Source organism: Aphelocoma coerulescens, chromosome 4 (genome assembly GCF_041296385.1).
Source record: "Aphelocoma coerulescens isolate FSJ_1873_10779 chromosome 4, UR_Acoe_1.0, whole genome shotgun sequence".
Taxonomy (NCBI): Eukaryota; Metazoa; Chordata; class Aves; order Passeriformes; family Corvidae; genus Aphelocoma; species Aphelocoma coerulescens.
In genome coordinates, this window is record NC_091017.1 from 13927731 (window position 1) to 13941839 (window position 14109).

At 41.0% G+C, this 14109-nt stretch overlaps 1 protein-coding gene across 22 annotated transcripts in view; it reads right to left on the reverse strand.

The window, feature by feature from the left end:
- The window catches only part of INPP4B (inositol polyphosphate-4-phosphatase type II B), a 390079-nt gene that overhangs the window by 144994 nt on the left and 230976 nt on the right, over positions 1-14109 (reverse strand). For all 22 annotated transcript variants that reach the window (XR_011150457.1, XM_069012729.1, XM_069012737.1 and 19 more), the window contains 2 exons: positions 5562-5739; positions 81-293 (listed from right to left, as the gene is read on the reverse strand). Coding sequence is in view for 21 of the 22 variants with exons in the window: in XM_069012729.1 (XP_068868830.1) it covers positions 81-293; positions 5562-5739 (391 nt within the window). In the remaining variant the exon portion in view is untranslated. The remainder of the gene's footprint in view (positions 1-80; positions 294-5561; positions 5740-14109) is intronic.

A 14109-nucleotide genomic window follows, 5' to 3' on the forward strand; every position in this document is an offset into this window, starting at 1 on the left:
TCACAAACAAGCTTCAGCTTGTTTATGCTGATTTGTAGGGTTTCGCATTGAACACCGACCAAGGGTTTCTGGCTACTTACCCACTCTTCCTCATCATACTCAGAATGATGGGGTATAGAGTCCTGCCTTTTAATCTGAGAAGGGTGATCCTGGTGCTGTACATCACCCCCTTCTTCTGCACTGTTTCTATGCACAGCTGGTTTCTTGAGGACACAGCCAGGCCGGGCTGTGTACAGTGCTAAAAGGGCACTTCTGACCAGCTGGTCCTTGAATGCGTGCACGAATAACTCCGTCTAGGAAAAAACAAACAAATGGAAAGGTTCGACCAAAGAATGCAGTACTACAGCAAAGGTTTATAACACTGAGCAGGTATATGTTTCAGGCCTGACTGGGATGCAGAAAACAAAGTAGGCCAAAAAATAAGGGGAACATTTCAAGGGTTTTAGGGATATCATCACATTCTACAATCCTAGTGTTCTAAGGATTAACACAAGAGTTCAGTATCTATTATAGAGATTATCATCTTTTCACATTTTATTCGAATTCCAAATTTCGCCTGCAGAGGCGAGCCTCAACAAGAACCAGTTCCAAGAGTAACCAACCATTGCACAATAATTTCTGAATAAGTGTCAGATAAAACATGATTAACCAGTTTAATCATCTCCCTAAATAAAACCCACCACTCTACACTGCTGAAATAGCAGTATCTGCAAAAGCAGTGTTTCCAGAGATAAATTTCATTACCTGTAGGTATCAACCCAGATATCAGGGTAGGTGACACCTGATTTCAAGCTTGATTTTATTTATTTTTTAAAGAAAGGAAACCCTAAAGTAGCTTTCTCTGGTCTTCTGAAGATGCTATTCAATCTCTGTATCATTTTTCTATGTTGACTGTTACAGCTGGAATTTTACCATATTTTTTAAATCCTTCAACCTCCTTGCTTTATTCACCTCCCTTCCACCACCACAAGAAAAGTACAATGCTTTCTGGATATGGGCTTCTCCATGTCTAGATTGCCACCATGCAACAGCACTTATGGTTGCCACCAGTGTGCCACACATGCCCATCTCCTGTGTCTCAAACACGTGGCCCCATCTCCCCTGGGAGACTTGGCTTATTCACTCCATCAGCTGGCAGAACCTACGGAACAGGAGAGAATGAGGTGCAAGGACACTTCCTTTCACTACAGGGTAGTAACCACTAACAAAGCCACAGCGACATCTAGGGAGACTCCCAATTTTGGTTACTTCAGCAACATTGAACAGAGTTCATCTGTCACAGTAGGGAGACACATCCCACCCAGAGCTCCCCTCCCGAGATAGAAGTCCTAGTTCACAGGGGATGATGAAAATTTCTTTCACAGCACAATTACCTGAATTTATTTATCCCAGGTCAGCAGGATTTGCCTTCCTATTTTCCGAGAACATAGTGGATTGGTGTGTGCAGGCAGATTCAAGTGCTGAAGTGCCTTCTGTGCACACAATCTTAATTAAACAGGGATGTGGGAAGGTATGTAGATAAGAGTCAGAGGATTCGGCCTAAACAAGCAGGAAATGCTAGAAATAAAGGTTGCCCAGCCAGGCTTCATTCAGTCCTTATGTGCTGTTTTTGCAAAAGCTGAAGAAAAACTAGCAAAAAAAACACAAGCCAAACAAGTTTCAAGTGTCAGCATCTCCCTGGAACTCCTGAGGAGATGCCTGGAAGTTTTTCTCACAGTTTCTCTACTTCTATTCTTATCCCATCTCTTTTTCATACACTTGCTCCTCTTTTGTATGCACCCACTCCTACTCAACTTCTTTTTCTTGCCTTCCTGTCTCAGTACCCTCTCAAAAGTTTATGGATATTTAAGACTAAAAAACTCTAAATAATTGATGGCTTTCTTAAGGCTCCAGCTGCTGGATTAGGTACTTGCTTGAGAAGTTTCTGCTTTTTCCCATTTTCATTATGTTTAGGAAAAAAAAAATTTCCTAATGATTGCACGTGAAAAGACTGAAAATTTTTATTGCAAATAAATCTCTAAAGTTTTAAAAATAAGAACCTCAGGCATATCTAAGATAAGTTATTAATTTTTTAAACCCAAATCAGGACTTCCTTCAGACCTGACTTGGGATTCTTTAGACTTGGCAACACTACTCATCTCCCTGGCAATTTTACCAGACCCATTCCTTCTCCTCCTTACCAACTTGGTGCCTGACGGAAAGGGTGTTTTTTAACAGTTTCCTTATATGCAGCCCCTCAGGACTGCCTTCTTGTAGTCCTCAATTGCTCTGCAGGACAATCTCAGTTTTCTACATTTCCAGCCTTCAGATGGTGCATGCTTGGAGAATGAATAAGTCTTTGGGGAATATTGCTACCAAACCCTACCATTCTTTGCCTTACCATGGCAAAATGAGATTTTGAGGGGTTGTGTGGTAGCAGCAGAGTTCCTCTTCAAGACTATTCTACAGTTCCATATCAAGAGAGTTGAAACTACATTACTTGTCTGTCCTTAGAAATAGCAATATCATGGTTTTGATGATATTTCATACCTATCTTCCCTAAAGTCTGCTTGAGATGATTTCAAGTCTCTGGATCAGGCATGGCAGACTCAAAAAAGCTTTAAATTTCAGAAAATTGTGAGTACTGGATAGCTTCATGTAAAGAATGTTCACTATGACTGCAATGTATATTAGGTAATGATCTGAAAAGTTTAACTAGTATAATTGAATAGAAATATTTTACAGGGAAAATTAATTTTTAAAAGCAAATCAGTACAGAAGTGAGACTCCATTTTTTCATACAGAAACTAAAATGATTCTTTAATTAAATTCCATTCAGGGTTCCCATTGGTTTAACAGCAATCTACATTTTAACCTCATTTTCTAACAGCTCAGTACAGCTAAATTTGCAGAACATCACTATTTATGATATTGCATTGAAATCACAAAACCAGTTTATACAAAGAAATGAAAACTTTGCGAATTCTTTTAGATACTCTACTAAAGAGTATTTCTGCAAACAAAGATAGGCATAGCTGGAAAATGAATTTATCAAGCCTTCTGCAAGCTGCAAATGCTGATACACTTGTTGACAGCAAAAGGCTTCCTTAATCAATTAACAAAAAATGATGATAAAAGGTTAGTCTCAGGAAAATGCTACAGTAAATTGCAAATTATATATGGAGAAGTAAAACCATGCTTAATATGAGAAAATAAGCTCAATTTAAGAAGCAGCAGTAGAATTATTTGATTTGATTTTCCACTTTCAATTCATGCAGCCAGTCCTTTCATTTCCAACACAAACACTTAAATGTAATTTACATTATTGATAGTTCAGATTTACTCGCTGCTACCTAATAATTATAGAAAGAATTATTATATATATCAAGCTTATATTCTATCTATCAAGTGATATGCTTTTTAATAAATTTGTGGAATTTAATCACCAGGGAAATAATTTTTATGACTTCTACAAACAGCTGTTTGATTTCTAAATTTCTATTAAGTTAAAACATAAGAGCTTTTTTTTTTAGCATATAAGAAGTATAGGAAAGATGGAATAGCAGAAGCACTACATATTCCTCAGGAATAAAAGTAGGTATCATGTAATTATATTCAGCAGAGCATGTGCTACTCTATCTTAAATATAACCAGGAACACTTTGATAGTCTTGATTCTCCACTAGTGCACCAGATTATACTAATAGATTATTTTAAGACATCAATTCAAGGCTTTGAATCAACTATGAGGGATCTAATTTCAGTATTGTGTTGGTTCACCCCGTTTGGAGCCTTGAAATGGTATTTCCATTCCCTGAAGCTGTTTCTTGGTCTTTCCTCCCCCTCTCTCTTCCCCTCTTTACAAGCAGCTGTCCCACCACATTTGCTTTCTCAGCAATGGTTCCACCCTATTATTTCTCCATTATCCATCTTTTCCTGAGAGTAAATTTGGTAATAGACAGGGAAGCAGGTATTGAACCACTCATGCTGCAGTTGTTCAGACAACTAGATTAATCTCTTACAAGCAGAAGGTGGAGGCTAGACAGACATCCACAGAGTACATTGGGTGAGACTCCTTCTGGGAACCTGAGCTCATGTACAAACAGCAATTTAGTCCTGTCCCTGAAAAGGTGATAGGAACATACACAACTAAGTCACCAGCTATAAATTTAAAGTATCTATGATTTTGCAAACTGAATTGCCTTTTTTGGCCCTTTTCTATAGCCAGAGTCTCCAGCAGGCTGTGGCTCAAGCAGTGCTTTAGTACCACAGCTGCCTGCTGCCCATCTGGAATCATCCCCTCCTCCTGCCCAGAGGCAAATGGCCAGAGCAAACACACACATTCCTTAGCAAACACACTTTGGATCTTCAGAACAAACACTTCTTTGTCTGATTTGCTTTACCTGTGCATACAGATTTCTTTGACCTAACCACTAAGAGAGCAGCTCCACTTGTTCTATGCACAGTTAAAAACACCCTCCTACATGGAAAGGTACACTATAATTGCTACAAGCCCCCTCCCTAAATTCCTCTGTTTCATTTCAGGCTGAATTCCACTTTTGTCTACTATCCATGGCATTCACACCGACTCCAGTGTTCTCAGAGTTACTGTGGATTTATACATCTGCAACTGAGAGCAATGTTTCTCTCCCCCGTGGCTCCTCTGCAATGCCTTCACAGCAAGTAGCTGAGCTCAATATTCAGATTTGAAACTCTCCCACTGAACGAGGAACTGCTGGGATAATGGTGCTCAACAGACCACAAGGGCTGTCACTTCCCAATAGCTGAAAATATATTGAAATGGCTATTGATCGTGTTATTAAGCCATACTGGGATCACGTTACTGAAGGGGTGGCCCATAGAGCAATGGGAAACTCTTTGCAACCTCTCAGGTCATAGCTATAGTACTCCATATTTTTATAGGATAACATATGCTGGGAAGTACTACAGGCTTCAGCTAATCTCCATTATCAGTCTGTAAGACAAGCAGGAAATATTATCTTCCTTAATTTAGAACTAAAGGAACTAAGATGAGGAAGAGCCTACAGCTACAGAGGGATATAACAGGAGAAAGAGAATTAAAATTTGAGATCTCCTGGTGCCAACTTCTCAGCTTCTCCTTCCAGGCTGCATCACCATTTCTGATCATGTTATTATTCTAAACCTTACACACAAACCTGGCTTGAACCACCTCCCATAAGCAGCAGCTTGAAATATAAGAGAAAGATAATTAAAAATAATGATTTCTCATACTACAAAATTATTTATAAATTTTGATATTTTGATAAACTGCAGTATGTGGCCACTAGAGGATAAAGAAGATACATGAAATTAAACTAATTACACTTTTAAAAAAGGACAATCTTTATAAATTTCATTAATTTTCTATAAGGAAAGCCTAAAGAAATGCTACACAACATTATTTTTCTAATAACATTTTGACACTTATTTTAGCTGAGTTTATTTGACATTTCCTGGTGCTGTGCAACTCAATTTGTGCAGAACCACTCCCCCCTCCCCCCACCCTAGCAGTTAAAGACTCAGTTATTCCATTTTCCATTGCAGTGAAGATTTGAATCTTACTTTTTCTGAAAGCATCTTTAAAGAATTCTTCAAGCTGTCTGGAGAACGTTGGCTTGCAGAACTAAGCAGCAGGTCTGCATGGCTTGATATGAGAGGTTGCAGATGATTGATGTTGCTGAGAACTTCTTTTGCCTTGGCTGTGTTTTCAGGTGAATAGTAAATACACTGGTATCCAGTACTGTGATAACAGAGAGAGATAACAGAGAGAGTCACATAATGTCAAATTCATTTCTGCTATTAATAACAGTGCTTAACGTGCTAAAAATATTACCACTACTTTTGCAAAAAAAAAAAGCCAGATGCCTGAACTTCACAGGTACCATTGAAATGCTCCTGCCTTTAGGGGTAAAAACAAATCTTTCCTTGAACAGTAGCATACAACAGACTGCCTACCACCACATGCTCCAAGTAGTACAGTTCAAAATTCCTTTGAGTGACTGATCTGAACATAAAACCCCCATATTTTTATGTGTTTCTTTTAAACACTGTAATTCTAGAGATAAAAAATATTTGACCAAGTAAGGTAATAATCCCAAAGAGCATAAGACTCCTTACTCTTCCAACTGAACTCCTCAACAGATTATTAACTACCTCACTAAGTCTTTCAAAATGGGCCATTACTGTTTAATTGATCAGTGGCCCCCACTGTGTTTTGATTAGCCTCAGTGATGTTCAGGAAGTGATGACAACCAGAGTTATCTCCAGTAAAAACCAGGTGCCTGATTTGCAAGAAGAGACACAGCAATGTGGTGTGGGAATTAATTACTTCAAAACCACACAAATGCATACTGCAAACTTCCTACTTTCAGTTGTTCAAACTACTGCAATTCTTTTGGAGAACTTCTCCTATCCATCTTTCCTCTTCCCCCCCCTTACTAATCATGCAATATCCCCTTATACAATTATTCCCAAATAATTATTACCATTTCAGACAGCACACACCCACTGGTTCTTGCCTGTAGCGCACAGCTCCTCACCTAAACCTCTTGTACATAACTCTTCCTTTTATAAAGCCTTGCTTCAGTCTTTCAGAGAAACTAACCAAATATTTTGCAGATTCAGATTAACACAGGAAAAAATGTAACCAAGCACCTCCTGGCACATCACCAGTGTCAGAGGAATGTACATACTACTTCCAGCTGGTTCTGTTTGTACCTCCCTTCTCTCCTCTTGTGTCTTTTCATCACAAGTACCTCAGTCCCTTCAACTCTTTCACCACTGATTTCTTTCTTAATTTTGCATACCAAGACCCAAATTTTGACACATGTTCAGTCCTCTGAACTTCATGCATTGTGTTTCATTTCAGTCATTTTCCAGATCTCTTCACTCCCCAACTTCCCCTTTGTGTCTTCTACTGTGTCCTTCCCAGTTCCTTCTCATTAGTTTTCTACAAATTAGAAATTAAATCCTGATGGGTCCCTTCCAATTAAGCAGTGATTCTATGATTTTGGCAAATAAGGATAGCTTCAAGCAGTCTAAAATTAAGACTCCTGCTTATATATTTTGCTGAGTTACAGTCCCAAATTCCCCAAGACCAAGACTATCTGTCTTTCACCAATGTCTTCATTTCTAGACACAATTCTATGTAGAGGCAGGCAGGATGAATGGCATCTAAGTGAGCAGAGCTCAGCCATGCTACCAGCCACATCTAAATTACTTACTATACATCTCCAACTTACATGAGCTACTAGACTTATGTCCAGTAGAAGTGGTAATTCAGCAAAATGAACCATATAAACTGTCTCTCCTAATGAATTAGGCAAAAAAAAAAAAAAAAAAAAAAAATCTCTGTCCCTCTGAGAAATGAGGAAACTGCCACAGTTCTACCTCTGAGGTGGCCACACTGTTAGTGAGAGGGACTTCCAGAGTCAGACCTACCTCTACATTCACTGCAACACTCAAGCTATCAGGCTCAGTAGACAGGGCAGAGACAAAGATTAATAGTCTATGTTAATTGCAGTGAAGACATAGTCTTAAAAGTCTTGATACTTCTCTAATTCCCCTGCAGGCTTCTCCCTCCCTTTATCAAAGGGTCTTTTTTGCAGGCTGAACCTGGCTAATGCTGTTATCAAGCTCACCACGCACACACTCCTTTCTGGGATTTCCCTCAGTCTTTAAATCCCAGATCATTTTCACTGATCTCTCACAGCTTTAAGCTTCACTGAATATTGCAGCAGAAAAGCTACAGACACCGCTGTAAGAAAGAGGGAAGAGTGACACTAAAGGTGTGGGCAGTTCTCATTGCAATAAAGTAAATCATAGCTTTTAAGTAAAGGAATTAGTGAAGAGAGAATGACTCTTTCTTCAGAATGAAGTGTATTATCAGACTTCATTTGGCTAATTTTAGCATTTCTGGAACTGCAGAAAGCATGAGACAACTTCAAATATTTAGTTTCTCTCATAATTTGAGGGCAACTTCCTCCATCCCCCTAGGAAAGTGTGTAATTATTTTTCAGAAACAACATGTTTTGAGAGTATTTGAAGTTTCTAACTGTTGTGTCTCCACACTGTTGTATTTAGGACAAGCTGAGGTTTTCTGTCGCCTTACCCTTCATGAAAAGACATTACTACTTACAAGTCAGTGAAGTTTCCTCATCCACAACTGCTTTTAAAGCTTGCTGCTGCATATAGCTATGATATATAAGTACTATTAATTAGGAGAGGCAGCTGCCAATGGAACTTAAGAGAAACTTTTCACAGGTGTCAAGGCACAAACTAGATGAAACTTTTGCATTAGGGTAAAGGCCACATGGGTAGGTCCAGCAGCATTATGAAAACCTACCTTTGATATGTAAATTATGACTCATGTACCTTCTGAAAAACTCTATAATAATGTCTTCTGGGTTAAGTTTCAAAGCTTTCACTAAGCATATAAAACCACACTTGATCATTCCCATGTATTGGCACTATCATTAACTGTCGGGGTCCCTCCCCCTGCCATGTAGCCCTGGGAGCCCTGAAGGAGGCATGGGGTTTCCCTGCCCCTGGTCAGCCTCGTTCCCCATTGGTTGGTTTGTGTTTCCTGCGCGAAAAAGGACGTCGGGCCCTGACTGGAGCAGTTCCTCGGCAGAGCCCCGGCCATGCGGCTGGGGAAATAAACATCTCTGAAACATCTAGCAAGAATCTGTCCCTGTATATATTTCTTTTCCACGGGACTCCTGGTTTGATACATGCTTGTTACAGTAATCCCCGCTGTAACATAATGGTGGGGAATTGTGAGCAGAACGATCCCCGATCCCTAAGCGACTGATTTGTGTGAGTAAACCCTGGAAACTTTGGATGCCTCTTATTCATTTTGTTTTGCTATTCCTTATCTAAACTATGGAGGAACTGCGGGAAGACTCTTGGCTTTCAGAGCCGCATATGGACATTTATCTTAAACTTAAAATGATTCTTGAACAACGATTTGTAAATTTTAGCTTGATTCAAGCTCAGAAAGAACTGAAACACTTCCTGGCATGGTTGTTTAAGAACTTTTTCTATGTTTCTTGGGATTTAATTCTTACCAAGGGCTTTTGGAAGACCGTTTGGACCCAGTTAATATTTGAGTCAAAATATATGCCGACGGAAGAATATTTTCGTGAATATTATTTAATAACCGAGACTGTTGAGCAATGTCAGCTGTGTCCTGGTGAAGGGAAGCCTGGCTCAGGGACCGTGCGACCCAGGCCACGTGCACCGAGCGCTCTGCGAGCAGCAGTGAGGGAGCTCCCGCGCGCGGGTGGAGCCACGCGAGCCACAGTGTCGGTGGCGGAGCGAGGCGCGGCAGGAGCGGCGCGGCCCGGCAGTGCCTGCCCGGCCCCGCACAGCGCGTGGTGGAGCGAGTCCTGTGAGCGCCCGACCGAGAGGGGTGGCGCGTGGGTGGCGGCTGGCAGCGGTGGAGCAGAGCCGTGCCCAGCCAAAACGCGCGCTGGAGCAGGGCGCGGGGGGGCCATCGCTTGGGGGGCCCGCCGAGATGCAGTGCCTGGCAGTGGCAACGCAGCTGAGAGCAGAGGAGGTGACGCACGGAGAACAGAGTGGCGCGGCCCGGCCCAGCCCACGCGGCCCCGAACACAACCCTGGGAAGAGCACGCCGGAACCAGAAGCCCCGACAATTCCAACACGGGAGCGACCGAAAGAGAGAGCAGAGACGCAGCGAGACAGAAAACAGCAGCCACTCGGAAAAAGGAAAAGACCATAGTAGCTAAGATCTTAGGGATAGTGAAATGGTATAATGCTAAACAAAATTATGGTTTTATAACAAGATGTGATAACCAGCAAGACATATTCGTGCATAGAACTGCTATTAAAAAGAATAACCCTGAAAAATGCATCCCAAGCTTGGGAGATGGAGAGGTGGTGGAATTCAAAATTATACAAGGTAGAAAAGGGTTACAAGCATCGCAGGTCACTGGGCCTGATGGTGTTCCTGTGAAAGGCAGTATACGTGCTAAAAATCGTAGTCCTGTTAGACAATATTTCCATTGTAAGCCCCACCTACAGTCTCCCTTTCCTAATCCCACCTTTCCCTTTTACCCTATGTCCTATTACCCCCAGTGTATTCCCAATCCGTTTTTCCATCCATGGTTTCCCTCACAAAACCATGCCTTTGCCAATTGTTTCCCCAAAAATCCCTTTCCAATGCTGATGGGGGGGATGAAAAGGGGGAGGAAATAAATTGAACCCTCTCCTGCCTCAGTTTCCCCACAGGCATGTCCAGAGAGTCCTGTCTCCCTTCTGTCAGCTGTAAGATGTTCCAGAGAATCTGTTTGGACATCTAAAGACTCAGGAGGGTGGCTTGCTTTGTTTTGAAACTGTTCTTGTTATGTTTATCCAGTTGTCTTCATTCTCCTTTTATTAAAATAAAACGGGTGAAATGTCAGGGTCCCTCCCCCGCCATGTAGCCCTGGGAAGAGGGGCCCTGAGGGCACAGACACACGGGGTTTCCCTGCCCCTGGTCAGCCTCGTTCCCCATTGGTTGGTTTGTGTTCTCTGTGCGAAAAAGGACGTCGGGTCCTGACTGTAGCAGTTCCTCAGCAGAGCCCGGCCACGCGGCTGGGGAAATAAACATCTCTGAAACATCTAGCAAGAATCCGTCCCTGTATATATTTCTTTTCCACAGGACTCCTGGTTTGATACATGCTTGTTACAGTAATCCCCGCTGTAACAATTAACTATGAACACATGACTGTCAGCAGTCATTTCAGTTTTAAAATTGCTTTAAGGACATTCTCATGTAGTTTGGTGTCTTGGGGATGGTTTATATCCCGTATCCATTTTTGGTTTTTGTTTTGTCCAGAATAGCTATTGCCTCTCCCGGCTCCAGAAGCATCACCATGGGTGAGGGGCAACCCAAGATCATGCAAGGGTTGGGGGCCAGGGGCTGCTGCTTCCTGTTGGTGGGGGTGATCGACTCATGCAGCACTGTGGGTCTGACTGGATATTCTGTTGCCCTGTGGCTTTTGCCTGTTTCTTTCTTTTCTTTTTCCTTCGGTACTGTGACTGGGGCTTGCTGGCTTGCTTCTCTGCTCCTCTGTCGTTTGAGAGCCCAGGGCTGGTGCATGCCATGCCAGAAGCTGGGAGCCCTCCCTGCTGAGCTGCTCCCTCTGTGTGGCAGCCCAACACCGGGACCAGCCATCACTGGTGAGCTATCCAGGGGAGCGATCCCCTGCCCAGCCCTTCTGTTTTCTGCTGCTGCTTTGGGCTTTTTGCTACACTTTGTTTGCCACCCCAGGTGTGCCTGCCCCAGCCGTTCCAGCCACTGCTCTGAGGTTCCTGCTACAGTCCATTCTGCCATCTGGAGGGGCACTGGGATCGGCTGCCCCCATGAGTTTGCAAAGGAAAGCCCCTTCTCTCTCTCTCTCTTGCTCTCTCCCACCGCCATTGCCATGTGGAGAGAGACGGCTGAAACTCGCGCCACAGCGCCCCCTGCAGGCGCGGGGAATCATCGCAGCCGCCCTGCCCGGCCGGGAGCCACCAGCGCCCCTGCCGGCTGTGAGCGGAACTGCACCGAGGGGAAAGGGCCCGCGGCCGAGAGAGGCTGGCACTGGCTTCTGGTTCTGCTTGCTGCTGCTGCTGTTGTTTTTGTTTGCCTTGTTTTATAAATATATATATATATGTATATGTATGTATGTATGTATATTCTAGTAAAGAACTGTTATTCCTTTTCCCATATCTGTGCCTGAAAGCCCTGTGATTTCAAAGTTATAATAATTTGGAGGGTAGGGAGTCACATTTTCCATTCCAAGGGAGGTTCCCATCTTCCTTGGCAGACACCTGGCATTCAAATCAAGACATTTGAATAAATATTAAATTGGGTACATTTTAATTCTAGATTAACAAAGATTTTGCTGGAGAATAAATACTGCAATATGCTAAATGGGTAATATATAATCTAACTTATAATGAACCTCCAAGTTACTCCACTCCTGCTGTTGACTGCGTAAGTTGTGTTACTGAGTTAAATTATCACCATCTGGGACTGGCTTAAAGTCTTCCAACAATGAATATTTGACCTCTCATTTTTCACAGCCAAACCCACTGACATTAGCATCAAGAATACAATTCAAGCATAGACAGCAAGTGCATCTACCCCTAGATAAATTCAGTTTTATGTACATTACTAAAGATGCTGATTCAGTGGCTTACTTATGGATCACATGTGTTCTGTCTAAAGTGGGAACTTATGATCAAAAATTAATTGCTACATAAAAAACTCTGGATAATTCATGGTCTCAGAAAAAAACCTAAACCAGATGATCAGAGCTGAGGTTACGAAAACAGGCCTGAGAGACACTAGAAGTTTGAATTACTTTGTTTTTTTATTTCTTAAGTTTCCCTTGCCACTTGGAAGTTCTAACTTTGAATATGAGGAAAATGAAATGATGCTATTAGTTCTGTCTATGATGATCAAATGTCCATGAATCCTTATCTTGAGGCAATGGCTAAGGGTGTATGCACAGAACTTTTCCTACAGCTCCTCTATTTTTCTTCATTCCTAACTCCATGAAATCCAATCTCTCACATACATATACATGCAAAAAATAGGGGAAAGTGAGCAAAGAATAACATCTCTGTGAAAAGTGTTAGGCATGACAGGCATTCCCTTTGAGAATAAAGGTTAAAATTAGATCAAACATAGATCTTTATTATTTCACCATCTCTGGGACTTACTGTGAAATGGTACCATTTCAGGTTCCTCAGAGAATGGAAATGGGTTGAAGGCTATAAAATTCAGGCAATAGGAACACAGAATACCGCAGCATTAATAACATCTCTGGTCACCAAACAGGTACATTAGTGAAGGTGCACACTTCATATCTTTGCTAGAAATCTAGGCGTCAAACAGAAATAGTCCTTTTAGACTGTTCAAGCCCAAATTATTATAGCTTTGGGGAAAAAAAAGCCCAACAGAAAATCCTTTTCAGTAGTGTTCCAGTTTTAAGCTTTTGCAAATTTAAAACATAATAATTTCCAAACAGCTTGCTGGAAATTATGTATAAAACCACAGTGAATCACAGCACCCAATGCAACTTGTGGGACACCTCTTTTTCTTGATGGCTAAAACTGGGGCATTAAAAAACTTGCAATCATAAGCCTATGTGTTTCGGTTAAAACAGAGAGGATTAAATTAGATTTTAAATAAGAAAAAAAAGTCCTTTGTGTATCTCAAAAGTGATTTATGAACATTTCAAGCAGTGAGGCATTATATGGATAAAACTTAGAGAATGTCTGATTTAAATGTTTCTGCACAACTGAGCTCTAAAAACAATAATTTGCTGTGCCATCTAGACTGATGAGAAGACAAGCCTTTCCATTTGCTGGAAGGAGAAATAATCTGTATTATCAAGCCAAAAAAAGACTGCACCTGAACAACTGACTGACTTTCTCTTTTATGCAGAAATAGGAAAGGAAAAAATAAAAAGAACATACCAATACAGTATAATTAAAAATATTCTAAAATAAATGTATATCATACACAAGTAATTCATATTCTGCAATTATTTACCATACTTTAATCACCATATTTCAATTATTTTAGTGTAAATGCTGTCATGCCTAAACAAAATTTTTAAAAAGTATCAATTGTTCTTACTTGGTCCTATGAAATTCACTACTCACAACTAAAGGGACAGACATACTTGACCCATGCCTCCTAGATATACCTGATTGATGTTTATAGTGAAAGGGCCTTTGATCTGTCTTTTTGGTACAGATAAAGAATAGTATGTGAATGGGTTATAAAGCAATGGAAGGGACTTCAGATCACATACCAGAAAGTACTATATTTTTCACCTGAAAGAAAAGCTTTTCTTGTTCTTATTTCAGATTATATTTTTTTTAAATAGTCCTTTTTAAAATTTAATATGACCTTCTTGAGGGTAATAAATGAGAGAAGAATTGCAAAAACTGCATTTTTTATAAATACTATTAAACAGTTCCCTTTGTGTCTGCACAAAGATGCATATTCTGTGTAATAGAAAGCATGCCAGAACTATCTTCAGATACACATTTTCGCCATTCTTCTGTTTGATAAACTTTCACAAAACTTATGTCTCAGTCTCGTTTT